Below are 23892 nucleotides of genomic sequence, written 5' to 3'. Positions count from 1 at the left end.
CCCCTCATCATTTTACTCTTATCTATGTTCACTTTCAACTTTCTTTACACACCCTCCCAAACTCATCCACTAACCCTTGCAACTTCTCTATAGAATCTCCCAAAACCACGGTATCATCAGCAGAAAGTAACTGTGAAAATAAATGGTATAAAATACAGACACAATGGAAACAAACACATATGCAGTTTAATGTGATCCTTTAACCCTTTCAGGGTCCGTCCCGTAGATCTACGGCTTTACGTTCAGGGTCCAAACCGTAGATCTACGCCATGAGCTCAGCTCACTCTGATAAACTGTGAGTGGTACATTTGGGCCTAGATATGAGAGAATACATCTATGTGGTATGTGTGCACCACATAAAACAGATCCTGCAGCACACTGTGCATAATGAGAGAAAAAAAATGAAATCATGATTTTTCGATTAAAACAGCAACTTTGCAGTGTTTTTTCGTATGTTTTTTATAGTTGTATTTGCGATTTCTTGGTCTCATTTGATAGAATGGAAGACATATTACAGAAATAGAGATGATTTTGATTGGTTTTAGCATTGGAAATGGCTTGAAACTGAGCTCAAAGTAGCGGAAATGTTAAATTTTTGCCGATATTCAAGAGTAAACAAACTACCTCACACGTCTAATACACATCAGCTGGTGGGTCTAATATACATTCACAAATATGGTGATGATATTTATACAATTATTACAGTATTGCATAACAGTAAATCTTCTATTTTTTGGTGTGAATAAAAATTCATTATGTGAATAAAAAATCAAAATGGAATTTATTTGTAAAGCCTCAAAACATAACTAATGAACAGAGGAAATGTTAGTTTAGTGCCAGGAATGCCTACATTGTTCATTCTGGACCCTATTTTGAAATTGGAATATTTTGAACTTTGTGTTAAATTGGCCAAATTAACAATTTCCGATCACTTTATTTTGTAGTTGAAACAGTTGACTTGGCGATTTCTTGTGCTCAATCGATAGAATAGAAGTAATACTAGTGAAATAGCTAAGAATTTGGTTGACTGGAATAATGTAATTGGCCTAAAATGGGAGTCAAAGTCGGCAAAATCGCCGATTCGTAAATATCGCTGACACATCAAAATTCGCGAGAGCATAATTTCGTCAATTTTCCACCAATTTTCGTACTTTTTGTTTTATTACCTTCACAAAAAGATTCTCTACGATTTCATAAGAAAAAATAACAAATTTTTTTTTTTGAAATATCTTGGACACTGGTGCGGGACTCCAGATTTGGGCCTTGGACCCTGAAAGGGTTAATGGCAACGTTTCGCCCACACAGTGGGCTTTTTCAAGTCACACACAGATCTACCTGGGGTGGAAGGTACGGGAGTATTTATAGCCAGGTTCAGAATGTAGTGGTCAGGTGGAGAATGCTGCATCTGATGATCTACCGGGTGGGGTTATAGAGTCTTGGGTAGCTTGGCAGGGGTATTGGACAAGTTGCAGAAGGTCTACTCACAACTTGTCCAATACCCCTGCCAAGCTACCCAAGACTCTATAACCCCACCTGGTAGATCATCAGATGCAGCATTCTCCACCTGACCTCAATATTCTGAACCTGACTATAAATACTCCCGTACCTTCCACCCCAGGTAGATCTGTGTGTGACTTGAAAAAGCCCACTGTGTGGGCGAAACGTTGTCATTAAAGGATCACATTAAACTGCATATGTGTTTATGTTTTCAGAAAGTAACTGTGTTAACTCCCATTTTGTATTTGATTCCCCATAATTTAATCTCACCCCTCTCCTCAACACACCTAGCATTTATTTCTTTTACAATCCCATCTATAAATATGTTAAACAACCATGGTGACATTACACGCCCCTGTCTAAGGACTACTTTTACTGGAAAATAATTTCCCACTCTCCTACATACCCTAACTCTTTACAGCATTTAGTGACTTACTACCTATTCCATACACTTACAACATCTGCCACATTGGTCCTCTATCTATCCTATCATATACCTTTTCTAAATCCATAAATGCAATGAAAACTTCCCTACCTTTATCTAAATACTGCTCACTGATATGCTTCAATGTAAACACTTGGTCTATACAGCCCCTACCCATTCTAAAGCCTTGTTGATCAGTGATCCTGCTCTCTGTCTTACCTCTAATTCTTTCAATAATAACCCTACCATACACTATCTGGTATACTCATGAAACTTTTTCCCTTATATTTTTTTACCCTCTATTTCGTCCCCCTTCCCTTTATATAAAGGAACTATACATACACTCCACCAATCCCTAGGTATCTTCCCCTCTTTCATACATTTATTGAACAAAAGTACCAACAACTCCAAAACTATATGTCCTCCTGCTTTTATCATTTCTGTCATAATTCCATCAGTTCCAGCTGCTTTACCCCCTTTCATTCTACCAAATGCTTCATGCACCTCCCCCACACTCGCATCTGTCTCCTCTTCACTTCTACGAGAAGTTATACCCTTTAAGAAATTACATAAAAAATATTTAGCATTCAATTGCTTGCAAAAACATTTCATAGACAGTCATGAGTTAGAAGAAATAAAAAGTGCCTTACTGATCAGCATTGCAGTGAATTTTGCCTGAAATTGAGACAAAACAGCCAGGTCGGAATCCTCGGTTCAAGAGTAGAGTAATTGGTGTAGCTCCTGTCCCCACTGGCAACCGTTGATGCGCAGCCACAGACTCAGCACGCAGCTGCCAGTGAATAATGAACCCATCATCACAATGAGATCAGTATTACAGGTGAGTGATCTGAGACAGCTGCAAGAGCCAAAGTACATCTGATACTACAGCATTAACACAATGGGAATACAAGTACAGTAGAACCTCCGTATTTGTGGATTCAGCTTCAGTTATCCATGGTTTACTGTGGCCCAAAAATAACCCTTAATTTTCCTTAATAATGGCCTTAAAGCACAAAAGTAGTGTGGTGACAATTCTTCAAAGCCTAAGAGGAGCAGCAAAATGCTTCCCAAAATTGAAAAAGTGCTAATTCTTTACTTATTGTGTGTAATTTATCAGTGCCTGGGCAATGGGAAGCAGTCAGATATAATACGCAACAAATATTTTTCCGCTCTTGGCTAGCTGCTTTAATATAGTTTTTGTACATGGAAAGATTCAGATATATATATGTACAGTGGACCCTCACCTAACGATATTAATTGGTACCCATGAACGAATATCGTTAGGCGAGTTTTTTAGCGTTAGCCGAGGAAAAATGTTAGCATTAAAATGTATCGTTAGGCGAATTTAACGTTATGCAATGCGTTTGTTAGGCGAGGGTCCACTGTATGTATGTATATGTTGAAAAAAATATATATATATATATAATTATATATATATTATATATATACATAATTATATACAGTGGACCCCCGCTTAACGATCACCTCCAAATGCGACCAATTATGTAAGTGTATTTATGTAAGTGCGTTTGTACGTGTATGTTTGGGGGTCTGAAATGGACTAATCTACTTCACAATATTCCTTATGGGAAAAAATTCGGTCAGTACTGGCACCTGAACATACTACTGGAATGAAAAAAGTTCGTTAACCGGGGGTCCACTGTATATATGCTCCTTCAAACAACAGATCCTGGCACAACTTGCTGCTTTTTGGCAATGCCTGTTTGGCTGTCCCACCAAGGAGGGACAAGTCACTAGCAACACATGTTATTAGGACAATAAATGCATTCCCAAGGGATGACAACCTCGTCCGTCTCCCCCCTAGGGCGACAAACACCCGCCGGTCAAATGCCAACAACAGGACACCCGACACCTCAAAAATCAGAGCCCAAATTAGCAAAAAAATAGAAGAGAGTAATACTATTGGAGCTTTGAGACTTATAACCAGTGAGGATACCATCGCTCCCAAGGACGTCAGCACGGCGCAAGCTCTGAAGGACAAACATCCACCCAGGGCTCCCAGTACCAACATTGACCTCCCTGACATTGCAGCAGGCGAAGAACATCTAACCTTACAGGATGCTGATGTGTATAAAGCTGCTATGTCATTTCCACAGGGCTCAGCAGGAGGTTTCACCGGTTTAAGGCCTCAACACTTAAAACAAATACTCAATCCAGCACTTGGTGAGGTTTCAGAGAGGCTGCTGTCTGAACTCACCAAATTTTCCAATCTGTGCCTGGCTGGTGGTGTCCCAGAGGCCATCAGACCCTTTTTCTTTGGTGCCTCATTGTGTGCCCTCCGGAAAAAGGATGGCGGAATCAGGCCCATTGCAGTGGGTAACACCCTTCGGTGCCTAGTCGCCAATGCTGCAGTAAGAAGGGTGAGTCAAGAGGCTGCTGCAATGCTGAAACCAACTCAGCTCGGTTTCGGCGTTCAACAGGGCTGTGAAGCAGCTGCCCACGCAGTACGAGTATATATCAAAAACATGTCCTATGAAAAAGCCTTGGTCAAATTGGACTTTGCCAATGCTTTCAACTCAGTTAGAAGGGATGCTGCTCTCCAAGCAGTTTATAGAAACTTCCCTTCCCTTTATCCCTTCATAGAATCGTGTTATAGTGACTTCCAAACTATTGTTTGGGGACCATGAAATCGACTCGTGTGAGGGCGTGCAACAGGGGGACCCTCTCGTCCCCTTTCTATTTTGTTTGGTCATCAAGGAAGTCACGGAGGCACTCTCCAGCGAGCTCAATATCTGGTTCCTGGACGACGGTACCCTAGCTGGCACAACAGAATCTCTCCTGGAGGACATCAGAAAAATTAAAGACATGGGAGAAAGCCTGGGCCTTTCTTTAAACCCCACCAAATGTGAAATAGTTTCTACCAATCAACAGATGATCCAGAATATTAGTGCCGTTTTACCAGGAGCACGAGCCATTGATCCAGCCAATAGCACTCTCCTCGGTGCTCCTCTTGGGTCCAATGCCATCGATCTGATCCTAGGAAAAAAAGTCTCAGACCTCCGGACGATGGAAAGCAGGATGAAAGACATTGACACACACGATGCCTTCTACCTACTCACCAGGTGCCTGTCAATCCCAAAACTTACCTATTTTCTGAGATGCTCCCCAGCCTTCAGCAGTCCAAAACTCAAGGAATATGACTCTCTCCTGAAGGCCATGCTAGAGAGTGTATTGAATCTTTCCCTTGACGATGGACAGTGGTTGCAAGCCTCACTTCCGGTCAGGCTTGGAGGGCTAGGAGTACGCAGATCCTCCCAGATTGCTCTACCAGCTTTCCTATCTTCTTCCATTGCATCAAACGAGTTGATAAGACAAATTCTTCCTGACACCCTCAGTGACTCAGCAGGAATAGAAGACCCTAGCTATGCCAGTGCCATCACCGAATGGGAGACACTTGCTGCTCCAGAACGGTATATCACTCCTAAAATCAGTTTTTCATGCCCCTCTGAAAATTCTATCCAAACAGACTCTGTATGTGTTACTTCAGACTTAATACCCGTTTTTATGCAACAGTTCAAGTGATCTCAGACATACAATGCCACCCCACCCCCCTTCCCGATACTTCTATCTACTTGGAACAATTTAAAACCCTGAATATGACATTCCGCAGGCATGTCCCGACTTTTTGAATTAAACCACGTCTCAGTTAAGGCAAATACATCAATGTTACCTGTACTAGCAACTAATCTCAACTCGTTCATCTTATTCCTAGCACTACGGCAATTAGCATAATAAACATTGAAAGACTCTCCTTTCTCTTTACCCTTCCTGCTCATTTCTGTTTTTCTACTAAACCTATTACTGTCCTTATCACCCAAAGTCCCTGGCTTTTCAATATCTACCTCGTTCTGCTTATTACTAGTTCCCCTAGAACTCGTAATATTACTACACTGGGACTTCACTGTTTTCCTGCCAAAACCCATACCACTAACTATTCCTAGTTTAAAGTCCTAACTGCTCCCTCCACTGCAGTTGCCAGTGCTACCACCCCAGACCTAGATAAGTGAACCCCATCCCTGGCATACATGTCATTTCTGCCATAGAAGAGGTCCCAGTTGTCAACGAATGTTACCGCATTTTCCTTACAGTATTTGTCCAGCCAGCAATTGACACCAATTGCCCTGGACAACCATTCATTTCCAACTCTCTCTCCTTGGCAAAATACCACATGACAGGGTTCCCACCCTTACTCCTAATTATTTCTATTGCTGACCTATACCTGCTAATCAGGTCTTCACTCCTACGTCTGCCAACATCGTTGCCTCCAGCACTGAGACAGATAATAGGATTGCTCCCATTACCTCTCATGATGTCATCCAGACGGCTAACAATATCCTCCATCCCAGCCCCAGGAAAGCAAACTCTGTCTCCTACTCCTGTCCTTCAAGCAGAATGCCCTATCCATATACCTAACTTGGCTATCCCCAACAACAACAATATTCTTACCTTCCTTGGTGTCGTTCGTCGTGATGTTCCCAGTAGTCGACTCACATTCGTCGGGTAGCACTGAGAATGTATTAGATGTTTCCACAACAGTTTCCACGGCAGTCTCTTTCTTCTTCATCGTTTCTACCTTTCCATTCGTCTTCTTAATCGTCAACTTCGTTCCCTGCTGTCCAGCCACTGACCAGTTTCCCTTCTTGACCTGAGGACTCAAAACAGGAGGACTACTACGAATCTTCTTGTTTTCCTCGGTCAGTCGCCGAATCTCCAACTTCGCCATCCTCAATTCTTCCTTAAGCTGTTGGTAAAGTTGCTCGATGGAGGGCATCTTGCTTCAATTCGTAGAGAGCGCGCAAACAGGTCTTCACAGAGCTAAGTACACGTCAACACTGCGCAAAAGCCAACTCAATCAGGAGCTACTGCGCAGCACGTCCGCACGGCCCAATAGCGATGCGAACACAGCAAATAGCGATGCAAACACAGGAGAAGGGGTTACTAGCCCCTTGCTCCCAGCATTTTAGTCAGCTCTTACGACACGCATGGCATACGAAGGAGGAATTCTGTTCCACTTCCCCATGGAGATAAGAGGAAATAAACAAGAACTAGAAAGAAAACAGAAGAAAACCCAGAGGAGTATGTACACACACCCTTGTACATGTATGTGTAGTGTGACCTAAGTGTAAGCAGAAGTAGCAAGACATACCTGAAATCTTGCATGTTTAAGAGACAGAAAAAAGGACACCAGCAATCCTACCATCATGTAAAACAATTACAGGCTTACATTTTACACTCACTTGGCAGGACGGGAGTACCTCCCTGGGCGGTTGCTGTCTAGCAACCTACCACCTGTGATACATTTTTTTTTTTTCAACAAGTCAGCTGTCTCCCACCGAGGCAGGGTATATATATGTACAGTGTATGTATATATATTCTTCTTCTTCTATCAACAAACCGGCCATATCCCACTGAGGCAGGATGGCCCAAAAAGAAAAACAAAGTTTCTCTTTTTAAATTTAGTAATTTATACAGAAGGGGTTACTAGCCCCTTGCTCCTGGCATTTTAGTCGCCTCTTACAACACGCTTGGCTTACGGAGGAAGAATTCTGATCCGCTTCCCCATGGAGTTAACAGGAAATAAACAAGAACAAGAACTAGTAAGAAAATAGAAGAAAACCCAGAGGGGTGTGTATATATATATATATGCTTGTACATGTATGTGTAGTGTGACCTAAGTGTAAGTAGAAGTAGCAAAACATACCAGAAACCTTGCATGTTTGAGACAGAAAAATGGACACCAGCAATCCTACCATCATGTAAAACAATTACAGGCTTTCGTTTTACACTCACTACCGTCCTGCCAGGCGAGTGTAAAATGAAAGCCTGTAATTGTTCTACATGATGGTAGAATTGCTGGTGTCTTTTTTCTGTCTCATAAGCATGCAAGATTTCAGATACATCTTGCTACTTCTACTTACACTTAGGTCACACAACACATGCATGAACAAGCATATATATACACACCCCTCTGGGTTTTCTTCTATTTTCTTTCTAGTTCTTGTTCTTGTTTATTTCCTCTTATCTCCATGGAGAAGTGGAACAGAATTCTTCCTCTGTAAGCCATGCGTGTTGTAAGAGGCGACTAAAATGCCGGGAGCAAGGGGCTAGTAACTCCTTCTCCTGTATATATTACTAAATTTAAAAGGGAAAACTTTTGTTTTTCCTTTTAGGCCATCACACCTCAGTGGGATACGGCCGGTGGGTTGAAAGAAGATATATATATATATATATATATATATATATAGACTCGTCATACCATGCAGTTACACTCCATATAATCACCTCCATTCAACTGTCATCAGTAACTGCATGGCTAACTTTATCACCACCATCATCATCGTCATCATCATCACAAGTCGTCAGAGTTCGTCTGCCTAACCTTGTGAGTGATGAGTGTTTTGTTTGTTCATTATTTATTAAACCATAACATGTTTATACAATATTCTACGATGTTCTCATGTTAGGCCAAGTAAATGCTATTATCATATTTCCCTACATCAAAATATTCGCGAATGCTACAGTACAGTACTATTATATTTCCCTGCATCATATTTGCGCACCGAACATTCGCGAATTTTCAAGATTCGCAAGGTTCTTGATCCCCTAACCCTCGCAAATATGGAGGGCCTCCTGTATATTGGGTCTATAGTGTTGTACATACATGAGGAAAAAAAACACTGGAGATATTATGATGAATATAGCAATACAAGTTTATAGATTAGTAGTCTTTAGCAGTATAAAACTTACTTCTTTTTCAGTTGTGGAACAATCATGAAGAAATATATCTCCCTGTGAGGTCACACCCCACACTGTGTAGAATGATGGCTGGTCAGTCAAACCACGAAACTGATTACAAGCTGAAATTGTATTTACAAGATAAGACAGATGAAATTAACCCACAATTTAAAGATGAACTTAAGACATTGAGGCCTGTCCTGGATGTAATTATAATTTTTAAATGTGTGGACTAGCATGCTAGCAAAAACCTCTGTCAGATGACCAAAAGCTCCAGCTGCAGGTCATCATATGACTAAGACCCTAAGTTGTCCTGTTGCCAGAAAAATCTTGCCTAAGCCAGACCATTATCAAGTAGAGGCCAAAAGACCCTTCAATGTTTCCTCTCTAAATTTTGAAATAATTGCCATAACATCATGACTTTCATTTTACAAGGCTATAATATATACCATGAAATGCTATTATATTGCCAAGTCACACTAACCTGAAAATTACAGTAATTATTTGTTTATTTACTTATTTAGTGACAGTAGTTATTTATATACTTATTTATTCTATCATTCATATTTGACTCGTGATATTTTCAACTTACTATAAGTTCAACAGAACTAATCATAAGTTAATTCACTTACCAGTTGATAAATGATTAAGCCAGTCCTCGGCATCAGTCTCGGCAGAGAAGGAGAGGGTCTTGGGCCAGAGGGGATGGTCGGGATGGTAAATAGCAACAAAAGATCGACTAGCAGTGGGTTCCACACACATGACACTCATAAGGATTGTGCTGCAGGAAATTTCCTCCTGTTAATGTAAAGGTGACTGATGACAGCTTGTACTGGTATCTCAACTTTGTTTACCTACCAACCTTCTTATCTACATCCCTATCCCTTACTGTATATAGTATGACTTACTACACTGTGGTGCACACGTGCTCACTACAGTGTGTGGTGCACACGTGCTCACTACAGTGTGTGGTGCACACGTGCTCACTACAGTGTGTGGTGCACACGTGCTCACTACAGTGTGTGGTGCACACGTGCTCACTACAGTGTGTGGTGCACACTGTGGTGCACACATGCTCACTACAGTGTGTGGTGCACACGCGCTCACTACAGTGTGTGGTGCACACACGCTCACTACAGTGTGTGGTGCACACACGCTCACTACAGTGTGTGGTGCACACGTGCTCACTACAGTGTGTGGTGCACACGTGCTCACTACAGTGTGTGGTGCACACGTGCTCACTACAGTGTGTGGTGCACACGTGCTCACTACAGTGTGTGGTGCACACGTGCTCACTACAGTGTGTGGTGCACACGTGCTCACTACAGTGTGTGGTGCACACTGTGGTGCACACATGCTCACTACAGTGTGTGGTGCACACGTGCTCACTACAGTGTGTGGTGCACACGTGCTCACTACAGTGTGTGGTGCACACGTGCTCACTACAGTGTGTGGTGCACACATGCTCACTACAGTGTGTGGTGCACACGTGCTCACTACAGTGTGTGGTGCACACGTGCTCACTACAGTGTGTGGTGCACACGTGCTCACTACAGTGTGTGGTGCACACGTGCTCACTACAGTGTGTGGTGCACATGTGCTCACTACAGTGTGTGGTGCACATGTGCTCACTACAGTGTGTGGTGCACATGTGCTCACTACAGTGTGTGGTGCACATGTGCTCACTACAGTGTGTGGTGCACATGTGCTCACTACAGTGTGTGGTGCACACATGCTCACTACAGTGTGTGGTGCACACATGCTCACTACAGTGTGTGGTGCACACATGCTCACTACAGTGTGTGGTGCACACATGCTCACTACAGTGTGTGGTGCACACATGCTCACTACAGTGTGTGGTGCACATGTGCTCACTATGCTCACTACAGTGTGTGGTGTACACATGCTTGCTCACTACAGTGTGTGGTGCACACGTGCTCACTATGCTCACTACAGTGTGTGGTGCACACATGCTCACTACAGTGTGTGGTGCACACATGCTCACTACAGTGTGTGGTGCACACATGCTCACTACAGTGTGTGGTGCACACGTGCTCACTATGCTCACTACAGTGTGTGGTGCACACGTGCTCACTACAGTGTGTGGTGCACACGTGCTCACTACAGTGTGTGGTGCACATGTGCTCACTACAGTGTGTGGTGCACACATGCTCACTACAGTGTGTGGTGCACACATGCTCACTACAGTGTGGTGCACACATGCTCACTACAGTGTGTGGTGCACACATGCTCACTACAGTGTGTGGTGCACACATGCTCACTACAGTGTGTGGTGCACACATGCTCACTACAGTGTGTGGTGCACACATGCTCACTACAGTGTGTGGTGCACACATGCTCACTACAGTGTGGTGCACACATGCTCACTACAGTGTGGTGCACACATGCTCACTACAGTGTGTGGTGCACACATGCTCACTACAGTGTGTGGTGCACACGTGCTCACTATGCTCACTACAGTGTGTGGTGTACACATGCTTGCTCACTACAGTGTGTGGTGCACACATGATTGCTCACTACAGTGTGTGGTGTACACATACTTGCTCACTACAGTGTGTGGTGCACACATGATTGCTCACTACAGTGTGTGGTGTACACATGCTTGCTCACTACAATGTGTGGTGTACACATGCTTGCTCACTACAATGTGTGGTGTACACATGCTTGCTCACTACAATGTGTGGTGTACACATGCTTGCTCACTACAATGTGTGGTGTACACATGCTTGCTCACTACAATGTGTGGTGTACACATGCTTGCTCACTACAGTGTGTGGTGTACACATGCTTGCTCACTACAATGTGTGGTGTACACATGCTTGCTCACTACAGTGTGTGGTGTACACATGCTTGCTCACTACAGTGTGGTGCACACCCTTTCACTACCATTTGTTTTGGAACATCTGGCAACACTTACAATGGTTCACAACATCAAACTGTTTATTATAACTATCATATATAATAGTAGTTATATATTTAATTTATCTTTGTTATTTAGTTAGTTGTAATATAGTAGAACCTCTGTATCTGTGGATTTGGTTTCTGCAGTTTCAGTTATTCATGGTTTACCACAGACCGAAAATATTAAATGGAAAATTCCAGAAATAAATGATTCTTAATTAAGTTTCAAATTGTGGACCATTCTGAGTAACATGATGAAACCTTCCTGCCCCATCATGCTGAGTAAATGACTCATCTCTCTCTCTCTCTCTATACATATCTCTCTCTCTCTCTCTCTATACATATCTCTCTCTCTCTATATATATATATCTCTCTCTCTATATATATCTCTCTCTCTATATATATCTCTCTCTCTCTATATATATCTCTCTCTCTCTATATATATATCTCTCTCTCTCTATACATATCTCTCTCTCTCTATATATATCTCTCTCTCTATATATATCTCTCTCTCTCTATATATATATCTCTCTCTCTCTATATATATATCTCTCTCTCTCTCTCTATATATATATATATATATATATATATATATATCTCTCTCTCTCTATATATATATATATATATATATATATATATATATATATATATATCTATAAATATTTTTTTTTTTTTTTTTTTGTCAACAAGTCGGCCGTCTCCCACCGAGGCAGGGTGACCCAAAAAAGAAAGAAAATCCCCAAAAAGAAAATACTTTCATCATCATTCAACACTTTCACCACACTCGCACATTATCACTGTTTTTGCAGAGGTGCTCAGAATACAACAGTCTAGAAGCATAAACATATAAAGATACACAACATATCCCTCCAAACTGCCAATATCCCAAACCCCTCCTTTAAAGTGCAGGCATTGTACTTCCCATTTCCAGGACTCAAGTCCGACTATATGAAAATAACCGGTTTCCCTGAATCCCTTCACTAAATATTACCCTGCTCACACTCCAACAGATCGTCAGGTCCCAAGTACCATTCGTCTCCATTCACTCCTATCTAACACGCTCACGCACGCTTGCTGGAAGTCCAAGCCCCTTACCCACAAAACCTCCTTTACCCCCTCTCTCCAACCCTTTCGAGGACGACCCCTACCCCGCCTTCCTTCCCCTATAGATTTATATGCTTTCCATGTCATTCTACTGTGATCCATTCTCTCTAAATGACCAAACCACCTCAACAACCCCTCTTCTGCCCTCTGACTAATACTTTTATTAACTCCACACCTTCTCCTAATTTCCACACTCCGAATTTTCTGCATAATATTTACACCACACATTGCCCTTAAACAGGACATCTCCGCTGCCTCCAACCGTCTCCTCGCTGCTGCATTTACCACCCAAGCTTCACACCCATATAAGAGTGTTGGTACTACTATACTTTCATACATTCCCTTCTTTGCCTCCATAGATAACGTTTTTTGACTCCACATATACCTCAACGCACCACTCACCTTTTTTCCCTCATCAATTCTATGATTAACCTCATCCTTCATAAATCCATCCGCCGACACGTCAACTCCCAAGTATCTGAAAACATTCACTTCTTCCATACTCCTCCTCCCCAATTTGATATCCAATTTTTCTTTATCTAAATCATTTGACACCCTCATCACCTTACTCTTTTCTATGTTCACTTTCAACTTTCTACCTTTACACACATTCCCAAACTCATCCACTAACCTTTGCAATTTTTCTTTAGAATCTCCCATAAGCACAGTATCATCAGCAAAAAGTAACTGTGTCAATTCCCATTTTGAATTTGATTCCCCATAATTTAATCCCACCCCTCTCCCAAACACCCTAGCATTTACTTCCTTTACAACCCCATCTATAAATATATTAAACAACCATGGTGACATTACACATCCCTGTCTAAGACCTACTTTTACCGGGAAGTAGTCTCCCTCTCTTCTACACACCCTAACCTGAGCCTCACTATCCTCATAAAAACTCTTTACAGCATTTAATAACTTACCACCTATTCCATATACTTGCAACATCTGCCACATTGCTCCTCTATCCACTCTATCATATGCCTTTTCTAAATCCATAAATGCAATAAAAACTTCCCTATCTTTATCTAAATACTGTTCACATATATGCTTCAATGTAAACACCTGATCTACACATCCCCTACCCACTCTAAAACCTCCTTGCTCATCCGCAATCCTACATTCTGTCTTACCTCTAATTCTTTCAATTATAACCCTACCGTACACTTTTCCTGGTATACTCAGTAAGCTTATTCCTCTATAATTTTTACAGTCTCTTTTGTCCCCTTTCCCTTTATATAAAGGGACTATACATGCTCTCTGCCAATCCCTAGGTACCTTCCCCTCTTTCATACATTTATTAAACAAAAGTACCAACCACTCCAACACTATATCCCCCCCTGCTTTTAACATTTCTGTCATGATCCCATCAGTTCCAGCTGCTTTACCCCCTTTCATTTTACGTAATGCCTCACGTACCTCCCCCACACTTACATTCTGCTCTTCTTCACTCCTAAAAGATGGTATACCTCCCTGACCAGTGCATGAAATTACTGCCTCTGTTTCTTCCTTAACATTTAAAAGTTCCTCAAAATATTCTCGCCATCTACCCAATACCTCCATCTCCCCATCTACTAACTCCCCTACTCTGTTTTTAACTGACAAATCCATATTTTCCCTAGGCTTTCTTAACTTGTTTAACTCACTCCAAAATTTTTTCTTATTTTCATTAAAATTTCTTGACAGTGCCTCTCCCACTCTATCATCTGCTCTCCTTTTGCACTCTCTCACCACTCTCTTTACCTTTCTTTTACTCTCCATATACTCTGCTCTTCTTATAACACTTCTGCTTTGTAAAAACCTCTCATAAGCTACCTTTTTCTCTTTTATCACACCCTTTACTTCATCATTCCACCAATCACTCCTCTTTCCTCCTGCCCCCACCCTCCTATAACCACAAACTTCTGCCCCACATTCTAATACTGCATTTTTAAAACTATTCCAACCCTCTTCAACCCCCCCACTACTCATCTTTGCACTAGCCCACCTTTCTGCCAATAGTCGCTTATATCTCACCCGAACTTCCTCCTCCCTTAGTTTATACACTTTCACCTCCCTCTTACTTGTTGTTGCCACCTTCCTCTTTTCCCATCTACCTCTTACTCTAACTGTAGCTACAACTAAATAATGATCCGATATATCAGTTGCCCCTCTATAAACATGTACATCCTGGAGCCTACCCATCAACCTTTTATCCACCAATACATAATCTAATAAACTACTTTCATTACGTGCTACATCATACCTTGTATATTTATTTATCCTCTTTTTCATAAAATATGTATTACTTATTACCAAATTTCTTTCTACACATAGCTCAATTAAAGGCTCCCCATTTACATTTACCCCTGGCACCCCAAATTTACCTACTACTCCCTCCATAACATTTTTACCCACTTTAGCATTAAAATCCCCAACCACCATTACTCTCACACTTGATTCAAAACTCCCCACGCATTCACTCAACATTTCCCAAAATCTCTCTCTCTCCTCTACACTTCTCTCTTCTCCAGGTGCATACACGCTTATTATAACCCACTTTTCACATCCAATCTTTATTTTACTCCACATAATCCTTGAATTAATACATTTATAGTCCCTCTTTTCCTGCCATAGCTTATCCTTCAACATTATTGCTACTCCTTCTTTAGCTCTAACTCTATTTGAAACCCCTGACCTAATCCCATTTATTCCTCTCCACTGAAACTCTCCCACCCCCTTCAGCTTTGTTTCACTTAAAGCCAGGACATCCAGCTTCTTCTCATTCATAACATCCACAATCATCTCTTTCTTATCATCTGCACAACATCCACGCACATTCAGACTTCCCACTTTGACAATTTTCTTCTTCTTATTCTTTTTAGTAATCTTTACAGGAAAAGGGGTTACTAGCCCATTGTTCCCGGCATTTTAGTTGACTTTTACAACACGCATGGCTTACGGAGGAAAGATTCTTATTCCACTTCCCCATGGATATAAAAGGAAAATTAATAAGACCAAGAACTATTAAGATAAAATCAAAGAAAACTCAGATGAGTGTGTATAAATAAATGTGTACATGTATGTGTAGTGTGACCTAAGTGTAAGTAGAAGTAGCAAGACATGCCTGTAATCTTGCATATTTATGAGACAGACAAAAGACATCAGCAATCCTACCATCATGTAAAACAATCACAGGCTTCGTTTTACACTCACTTGGCAGGACGGTAGTACCTCCCTGGGTGGTTGCTGTCTACCAACCTACTACCATATATATATATATATATATATATATATATATATATTATATATATATATATATATATATATATATATGTGTATATATATATATATATATATCTTTTCTTTCATTCAACACACCGGCCGTATCCCACCGAGGCAGGGTGGCCCAAAAGAAAAAACCAAAGTTTCTCCTTTCAAATTTAGTAATATATACAGGAGAAGGGGTTACTAGCCCCTTGCTCCCGGCATTTTAGTCGCCTCTTACAACACGCATGGCTTACGGAGGAAGAATTCTGTTCCACTTCCCCATGGAGAATATTTATATATATATATATATATATATAATATATATATATATTATATATAATATATATCTCTATATATATATATATATATATATATATATATATCTCTATATATATATATATATACATTCTCTCTCTCTCTATATATATATATATATATCTCTCTCTCTCTATATATATATATATATATATATCTCTCTCTCTCTATATATATATATATATATATATATATATATATTATAGGTAGTAGGTTGGTAGACAGCAACCGCCCAGGGAGGTACTACCGTCCTGCCAAGTGAGTGTAAAACGAAAGCCTGTAATTGTTTTACATGATGGTAGGATTGCTGGTGTCCTTTTTTCTGTCTCATGAACATGCAAGATTTCAGGTACGTCTTGCTACTTCTACTTACACTTAGGTCACACTACACATACATGTACAAGCACATATATACACACCCCTCTGGGTTTTCTTCTATTTTCTTTCTAGTTCTTATTCTTGTTTATTTCCTCTTATCTCCATGGGGAAGTGGAACAGAATTCTTCCTCCGTAAGCCATGCGTGTTGTAAGAGGCAACTAAAATGCCGGGAGCAAGGGGCTAGTAACCTCTTCTCCTGTATATATTACTAAATGTAAAAGGAGAAACTTTCGTTTTTCCTTTTGGGCCACCCCGCCTCGGTGGGATACGGCCGGTGTGTTGAAAGAAGAAAGAATATATATATATATATATATATATATATATTTTTTTTTTTTTTTTTTTTTTTTCAACAAGTCGGCCGTCTCCCACCGAGGCAGGGTGACCCAAAAAAGAAAGAAAATCCCCAAAAAGAAAATACTTTCATCATCATTCAACACTTTCACCACACTCGCACATTATCACTGTTTTTGCAGAGGTGCTCAGAATACAACAGTCTAGAAGCATAAACATATAAAGATACACAACATATCCCTCCAAACTGCCAATATCCCAAACCCCTCCTTTAAAGTGCAGGCATTGTACTTCCCATTTCCAGGACTCAAGTCCGACTATATGAAAATAACCGGTTTCCCTGAATCCCTTCACTAAATATTACCCTGCTCACACTCCAACAGATCGTCAGGTCCCAAGTACCATTCGTCTCCATTCACTCCTATCTAACACGCTCACGCACGCTTGCTGGAAGTCCAAGCCCCTTACCCACAAAACCTCCTTTACCCCCTCTCTCCAACCCTTTCGAGGACGACCCCTACCCCGCCTTCCTTCCCCTATAGATTTATATGCTTTCCATGTCATTCTACTGTGATCCATTCTCTCTAAATGACCAAACCACCTCAACAACCCCTCTTCTGCCCTCTGACTAATACTTTTATTAACTCCACACCTTCTCCTAATTTCCACACTCCGAATTTTCTGCATAATATTTACACCACACATTGCCCTTAAACAGGACATCTCCGCTGCCTCCAACCGTCTCCTCGCTGCTGCATTTACCACCCAAGCTTCACACCCATATAAGAGTGTTGGTACTACTATACTTTCATACATTCCCTTCTTTGCCTCCATAGATAACGTTTTTTGACTCCACATATACCTCAACGCACCACTCACCTTTTTTCCCTCATCAATTCTATGATTAACCTCATCCTTCATAAATCCATCCGCCGACACGTCAACTCCCAAGTATCTGAAAACATTCACTTCTTCCATACTCCTCCTCCCCAATTTGATATCCAATTTTTCTTTATCTAAATCATTTGACACCCTCATCACCTTACTCTTTTCTATGTTCACTTTCAACTTTCTACCTTTACACACATTCCCAAACTCATCCACTAACCTTTGCAATTTTTCTTTAGAATCTCCCATAAGCACAGTATCATCAGCAAAAAGTAACTGTGTCAATTCCCATTTTGAATTTGATTCCCCATAATTTAATCCCACCCCTCTCCCAAACACCCTAGCATTTACTTCCTTTACAACCCCATCTATAAATATATTAAACAACCATGGTGACATTACACATCCCTGTCTAAGACCTACTTTTACCGGGAAGTAGTCTCCCTCTCTTCTACACACCCTAACCTGAGCCTCACTATCCTCATAAAAACTCTTTACAGCATTTAATAACTTACCACCTATTCCATATACTTGCAACATCTGCCACATTGCTCCTCTATCCACTCTATCATATGCCTTTTCTAAATCCATAAATGCAATAAAAACTTCCCTATCTTTATCTAAATACTGTTCACATATATGCTTCAATGTAAACACCTGATCTACACATCCCCTACCCACTCTAAAACCTCCTTGCTCATCCGCAATCCTACATTCTGTCTTACCTCTAATTCTTTCAATTATAACCCTACCGTACACTTTTCCTGGTATACTCAGTAAGCTTATTCCTCTATAATTTTTACAGTCTCTTTTGTCCCCTTTCCCTTTATATAAAGGGACTATACATGCTCTCTGCCAATCCCTAGGTACCTTCCCCTCTTTCATACATTTATTAAACAAAAGTACCAACCACTCCAACACTATATCCCCCCCTGCTTTTAACATTTCTGTCATGATCCCATCAGTTCCAGCTGCTTTACCCCCTTTCATTTTACGTAATGCCTCACGTACCTCCCCCACACTTACATTCTGCTCTTCTTCACTCCTAAAAGATGGTATACCTCCCTGACCAGTGCATGAAATTACTGCCTCTGTTTCTTCCTTAACATTTAAAAGTTCCTCAAAATATTCTCGCCATCTACCCAATACCTCCATCTCCCCATCTACTAACTCCCCTACTCTGTTTTTAACTGACAAATCCATATTTTCCCTAGGCTTTCTTAACTTGTTTAACTCACTCCAAAATTTTTTCTTATTTTCATTAAAATTTCTTGACAGTGCCTCTCCCACTCTATCATCTGCTCTCCTTTTGCACTCTCTCACCACTCTCTTTACCTTTCTTTTACTCTCCATATACTCTGCTCTTCTTATAACACTTCTGCTTTGTAAAAACCTCTCATAAGCTACCTTTTTCTCTTTTATCACACCCTTTACTTCATCATTCCACCAATCACTCCTCTTTCCTCCTGCCCCCACCCTCCTATAACCACAAACTTCTGCCCCACATTCTAATACTGCATTTTTAAAACTATTCCAACCCTCTTCAACCCCCCCACTACTCATCTTTGCACTAGCCCACCTTTCTGCCAATAGTCGCTTATATCTCACCCGAACTTCCTCCTCCCTTAGTTTATACACTTTCACTTCCCTCTTACTTGTTGTTGCCACCTTCCTCTTTTCCCATCTACCTCTTACTCTAACTGTAGCTACAACTAAATAATGATCCGATATATCAGTTGCCCCTCTATAAACATGTACATCCTGGAGCCTACCCATCAACCTTTTATCCACCAATACATAATCTAATAAACTACTTTCATTACGTGCTACATCATACCTTGTATATTTATTTATCCTCTTTTTCATAAAATATGTATTACTTATTACCAAATTTCTTTCTACACATAGCTCAATTAAAGGCTCCCCATTTACATTTACCCCTGGCACCCCAAATTTACCTACTACTCCCTCCATAACATTTTTACCCACTTTAGCATTAAAATCCCCAACCACCATTACTCTCACACTTGATTCAAAACTCCCCACGCATTCACTCAACATTTCCCAAAATCTCTCTCTCTCCTCTACACTTCTCTCTTCTCCAGGTGCATACACGCTTATTATATATATATATATATATATATATATATATATCTCTCTCTCTCTCTATATATCTCTCTCTCTCTCTCTCTCTCTCTCTCTCTCTGTACCCACACTGCCCCACTATACTTGCATCCAGTTAGCCTCTAGCGCTCTCGCTGTCTCCATTCGTTGCAGTGTTGAAAAAACAAACCACTGTCAACGATTCTCACCCATCAAGATTGTGATGTCCTACCATGTGTAATTTATCAATTAAACTTTTTAATAGGCATATATGTAAACGGAAAGTGACATATATTCTCCCCACATCCGTATCACCCACGGATATGGGGGGACTACTATATTTATGGGGCCATTTCCCACCAAGGCAAGGTGACACAGGGAAGAAAACACATTCAACATCATTCAGTCACCATCATTATATATAACATAATGAAACAGTCTGAAGCAAGCTGCTGTTTCACAATCGTTGCACCAGAAATAAATATCTTTACCCTGACTGGGTCTTCTGGTTGTGGGATCACACCAGTAACAAATGTGTGGCACAAACTTTATACTGTACCAACATTCTAAATGCTGAACTCTACCTCTACAGGAAAAAGGAAGTGGCTCAAATACCTTGGATCAAGAGCCCTTCACCAGCATCAAGGCACCTCCCTTGAAGAGATGTCCCTCAACTATATCCTAATCACGTACCACTCGCTTTGATCCCAGAGTGTATCTCACGATCAACGTTGCATCCTGCACCTGTGACCTTCGTGAGCCAATCATGATGAGCTCTAGTGATGCTGGTACCCACTGTCCCTTCACCCACCAGCGACACTGTCCAGATATTACCCAGGACGAACCTTCAACTGCTTCCTCGTACCTGTGCAGCATAGCAATAATGACGCATTGTATAACAGTAAACAGTGAGGAAATGAGTTAAGATCAGACATGGAAGGACATTGCACTTGCAAGATGGACAACAATGTATGTACTATATTCGCAAGATGTATGCATATTAATTTTTTTTGACACTGGCCATCTCCCACCAAGGCAGGGTGACCCAAAAAAGAAACACTTTCACCATCATTCACACTATCACTGTCTTGCCAGAGGTGTGCAGATATGAATTATTACCATCATCAGGGGAAAGTCCTAAAACTGGAGGAATTATATAGCACCTGGAAAATGGGAGGTAATTAAATTTTATCCAAGGAATGGGAAAGTAGCCCACATGCCTTGTATTAAGAGCCCTTCACTAGTATAAAGATACCCATCCCCTTGAAGGATAAGGATATGCACAAGAGGGTTAAGGATAAGAAGCACATGTACTTTGTAAGATTCAGTTTTTAACTCAGGGACAATACTTAGTACTTGTAGCATTGAGTAAAAAACAAAAACAGCTGATCTTTTGCTGCTGCATCATACACACCCTGTAAATGGTTTCATTTCTTTCCCATGTCGATCACGTAGCTTTTGTAGCACACCAACTCTCCAAGGTTCTGTAGAAAGTGCTGGGCAACATTCACTCACAAACCTGTAAACAGACAGCAATTGAAACAAAGTATAATTACAAGTTTTTTTTTTTAACAAGTCGGCCGTCTCTCACCAAGGCAGGGTGACCAAAAAAGAAAGAAAATCCCCAATAAGAAAATACTTTCATCATCTTTCAACACTTTCACCTAACTCACACAATCACTGACTTTGCATAGGCACCCAGATACAACAGTTTAGAAGCATACATAACATACCCCTCCAAACAAGTGTCTGAAATAAAAAACAAATGAGACATGGCCAATAAAAAAAAAAGACCTTTTTTTCACTTTCAAATGCAAATAAAAACCTGATAACATGTTTACACCATTAAGTGAGCAATACAGATAGGCCTAAAAAAATGAATATACAGTACACACATTACTTTAAAATATTTTTATCCTTAGCTTATAGTAAGTGGTGAATATATTTATTGTAGGGAGTCTGAATAAATGAAGAATGGGTGTAAGTGAAGAACGGGTATAAGTGAAACATCGTAAAGCAAAGCACTGTAAAATGGTGCCCACCTGTATAATGACTATTTATTAAGGTATTCAGGGAAACCAGCTAGTTATACACAAGTCCTGGAGGAGTGAAGTATTTTGTTTGCTTCCTGAAGGAGTGGGAATGTTGCAATTCAGAGGGTCATCTAAACTGTGCTGTCTGTATGCTTCTGAAAAGACAGCAATTGAATGAATGACAGCAAAGGTCTTTCCTCTTTTCTTGGGTCAGCCGACCTTGGGTGGAGATGGATGGCACGTTAAAAAAATATATTATGGTAAGCACCAAACTGGAGTTTTAGGACTCGCTTGCCATGGGTTCAATCCCCACCCATTCTGTGGGTGGGGAAAGAAAGTGGAAAGAAAAGTGGCATTTAGAGAAGAAAGTTAGATGAAGGAAAGGGCAGTCAGTTGATGAAGTGAACTGTACCAGCTAAGACATGTGCATGTGCGTAATAAGAGAACACTGTATCAACATTTATTTCCTAGACTATTTGACACTGTAGCAGCAGACAAGGGAAATACTGCTGGAGCAAGTGTAAAAGCCTTCAAGAGGAAACCTGACAAGTACTTCTGCCAAGTGCTGGATCAACCAGGCTGTGATGGATATGTGGGTCAGAGCCACCAGCAGCAAGAGTATGCTTGACCAGACAGGCACTAGGCAAGCCTAGCCTAGGACCAAGCTTTGCACCAGGACAACTTTCAAGACCTGATAAAGGTACATGGGAAAGTGCTACACCCAGACGAGACTCCTGCAGTATTCTACATACCCCATAGTCACATGGTAGCCAGGAAAACTGCTTTAGGGTATTACTGGGACTTTTCTAATACTTTTAATTTATTTTACACAATTTCACAGCTTTCTTGCAATTGTCATTTTCTACTTTTAACCCCAAGTACTTGAGACACGCAAATAAACATCAGTTATTTGAAGTTCCACCTAGGTATTGGGGAGGGCTCTTGATCGATATTATTAGAGCTACCATCCCTTCCCTTATATCAAACCTGGTTACCTACTTTTTCCCAGGTGCTCTATAACCTTCAAGAATTCAGCACTCATGAATAATAATAATAATAATAATCCATGGGGAAGTGAAAAAGAATTCTTCTTCCATAAGCCATGAATGTCACAAGAGGAGACAAATGCCAGGAACAAGGGGCTAGTAACCCCTTCTGTATAAATTACTAAATGTAAAAAGAAAAATTTTCCTTTTCTTTTTAGATCATCCTGTCTTGGGGAGACAGCTGGTAAGTTAAAATAATAACAAAAATAACAGAAAAAATTAAAATAACAATAATCCACTTTTAACTATAGTAGTAAAAAATATTTAGCTTGTGAAGAAATGGCAGCAAGATGACACTGACTAGTACATGTACTTGGTTAATTAACATAAAACATGATAAGAACACTTTATTGAGGTTATATACACAGTATGAGTAAGTACAGTATGATAATCTCTGCTTCACAAGTTATGTGCTTGACCTTATCAAATAGTACTACCCTGTAAAGCTGTATAGATGCTCCTCACTTGACGATGGTTTGAGTTACAACATTTTGACTTTACAATGGTACGACAGTGATGCATTTTAACATCTAACATTGTTAAGAACATTGCTGCACCACGAGAAGTCATTTACCTTTCAGTACTGGTATTTAGTTACAGTAATTATGTGTTTATTTACTTATTCAGTGACAGTAGTTAGTTATTTACTTATTTATCATATTACGTATACAGTGGACCCCCGGTTAACAATATTTTTTCACTCCAGAAGTATGTTCAAGTGCCAGTACTGACCGAATTTGTTCCCATAAGGAATATTGTGAAGTAGATTAGTCCATTTCAGACCCCCAAACATACACGTACAAACGCACTTGCATAAATACACTTGCATAATTGGTCGCATTCGGAGGTGATCGTTATGCGGGGGTCCACTGTACTGAACTT

General features: G+C 40.6%; 1 protein-coding gene across 3 annotated transcripts in view; it reads right to left on the bottom strand.

The window, feature by feature from the left end:
* LOC128698532 (tectonin beta-propeller repeat-containing protein) overlaps window positions 1–23892 on the bottom strand; it is a 74006-nt gene that overhangs the window by 35723 nt on the left and 14391 nt on the right. For all 3 annotated transcript variants that reach the window (XM_053790798.2, XM_053790796.2, XM_053790797.2), the window contains exons 9-13: window positions 21346–21450; window positions 20625–20796; window positions 9310–9475; window positions 8690–8799; window positions 2572–2711 (exon numbers count right to left, since the gene is read on the bottom strand). In XM_053790798.2, coding sequence (XP_053646773.1) covers window positions 2572–2711; window positions 8690–8799; window positions 9310–9475; window positions 20625–20796; window positions 21346–21450 — 693 coding nt within the window. The remainder of the gene's footprint in view (window positions 1–2571; window positions 2712–8689; window positions 8800–9309; window positions 9476–20624; window positions 20797–21345; window positions 21451–23892) is intronic.

This window comes from Cherax quadricarinatus, chromosome 88, assembly GCF_038502225.1.
Source record: "Cherax quadricarinatus isolate ZL_2023a chromosome 88, ASM3850222v1, whole genome shotgun sequence".
NCBI classification, from domain to species: domain Eukaryota; kingdom Metazoa; phylum Arthropoda; class Malacostraca; order Decapoda; family Parastacidae; genus Cherax; species Cherax quadricarinatus.
Note: the sequence above shows the minus strand (reverse complement) of the source record. Positions and strands in the feature narration are given on the sequence as shown.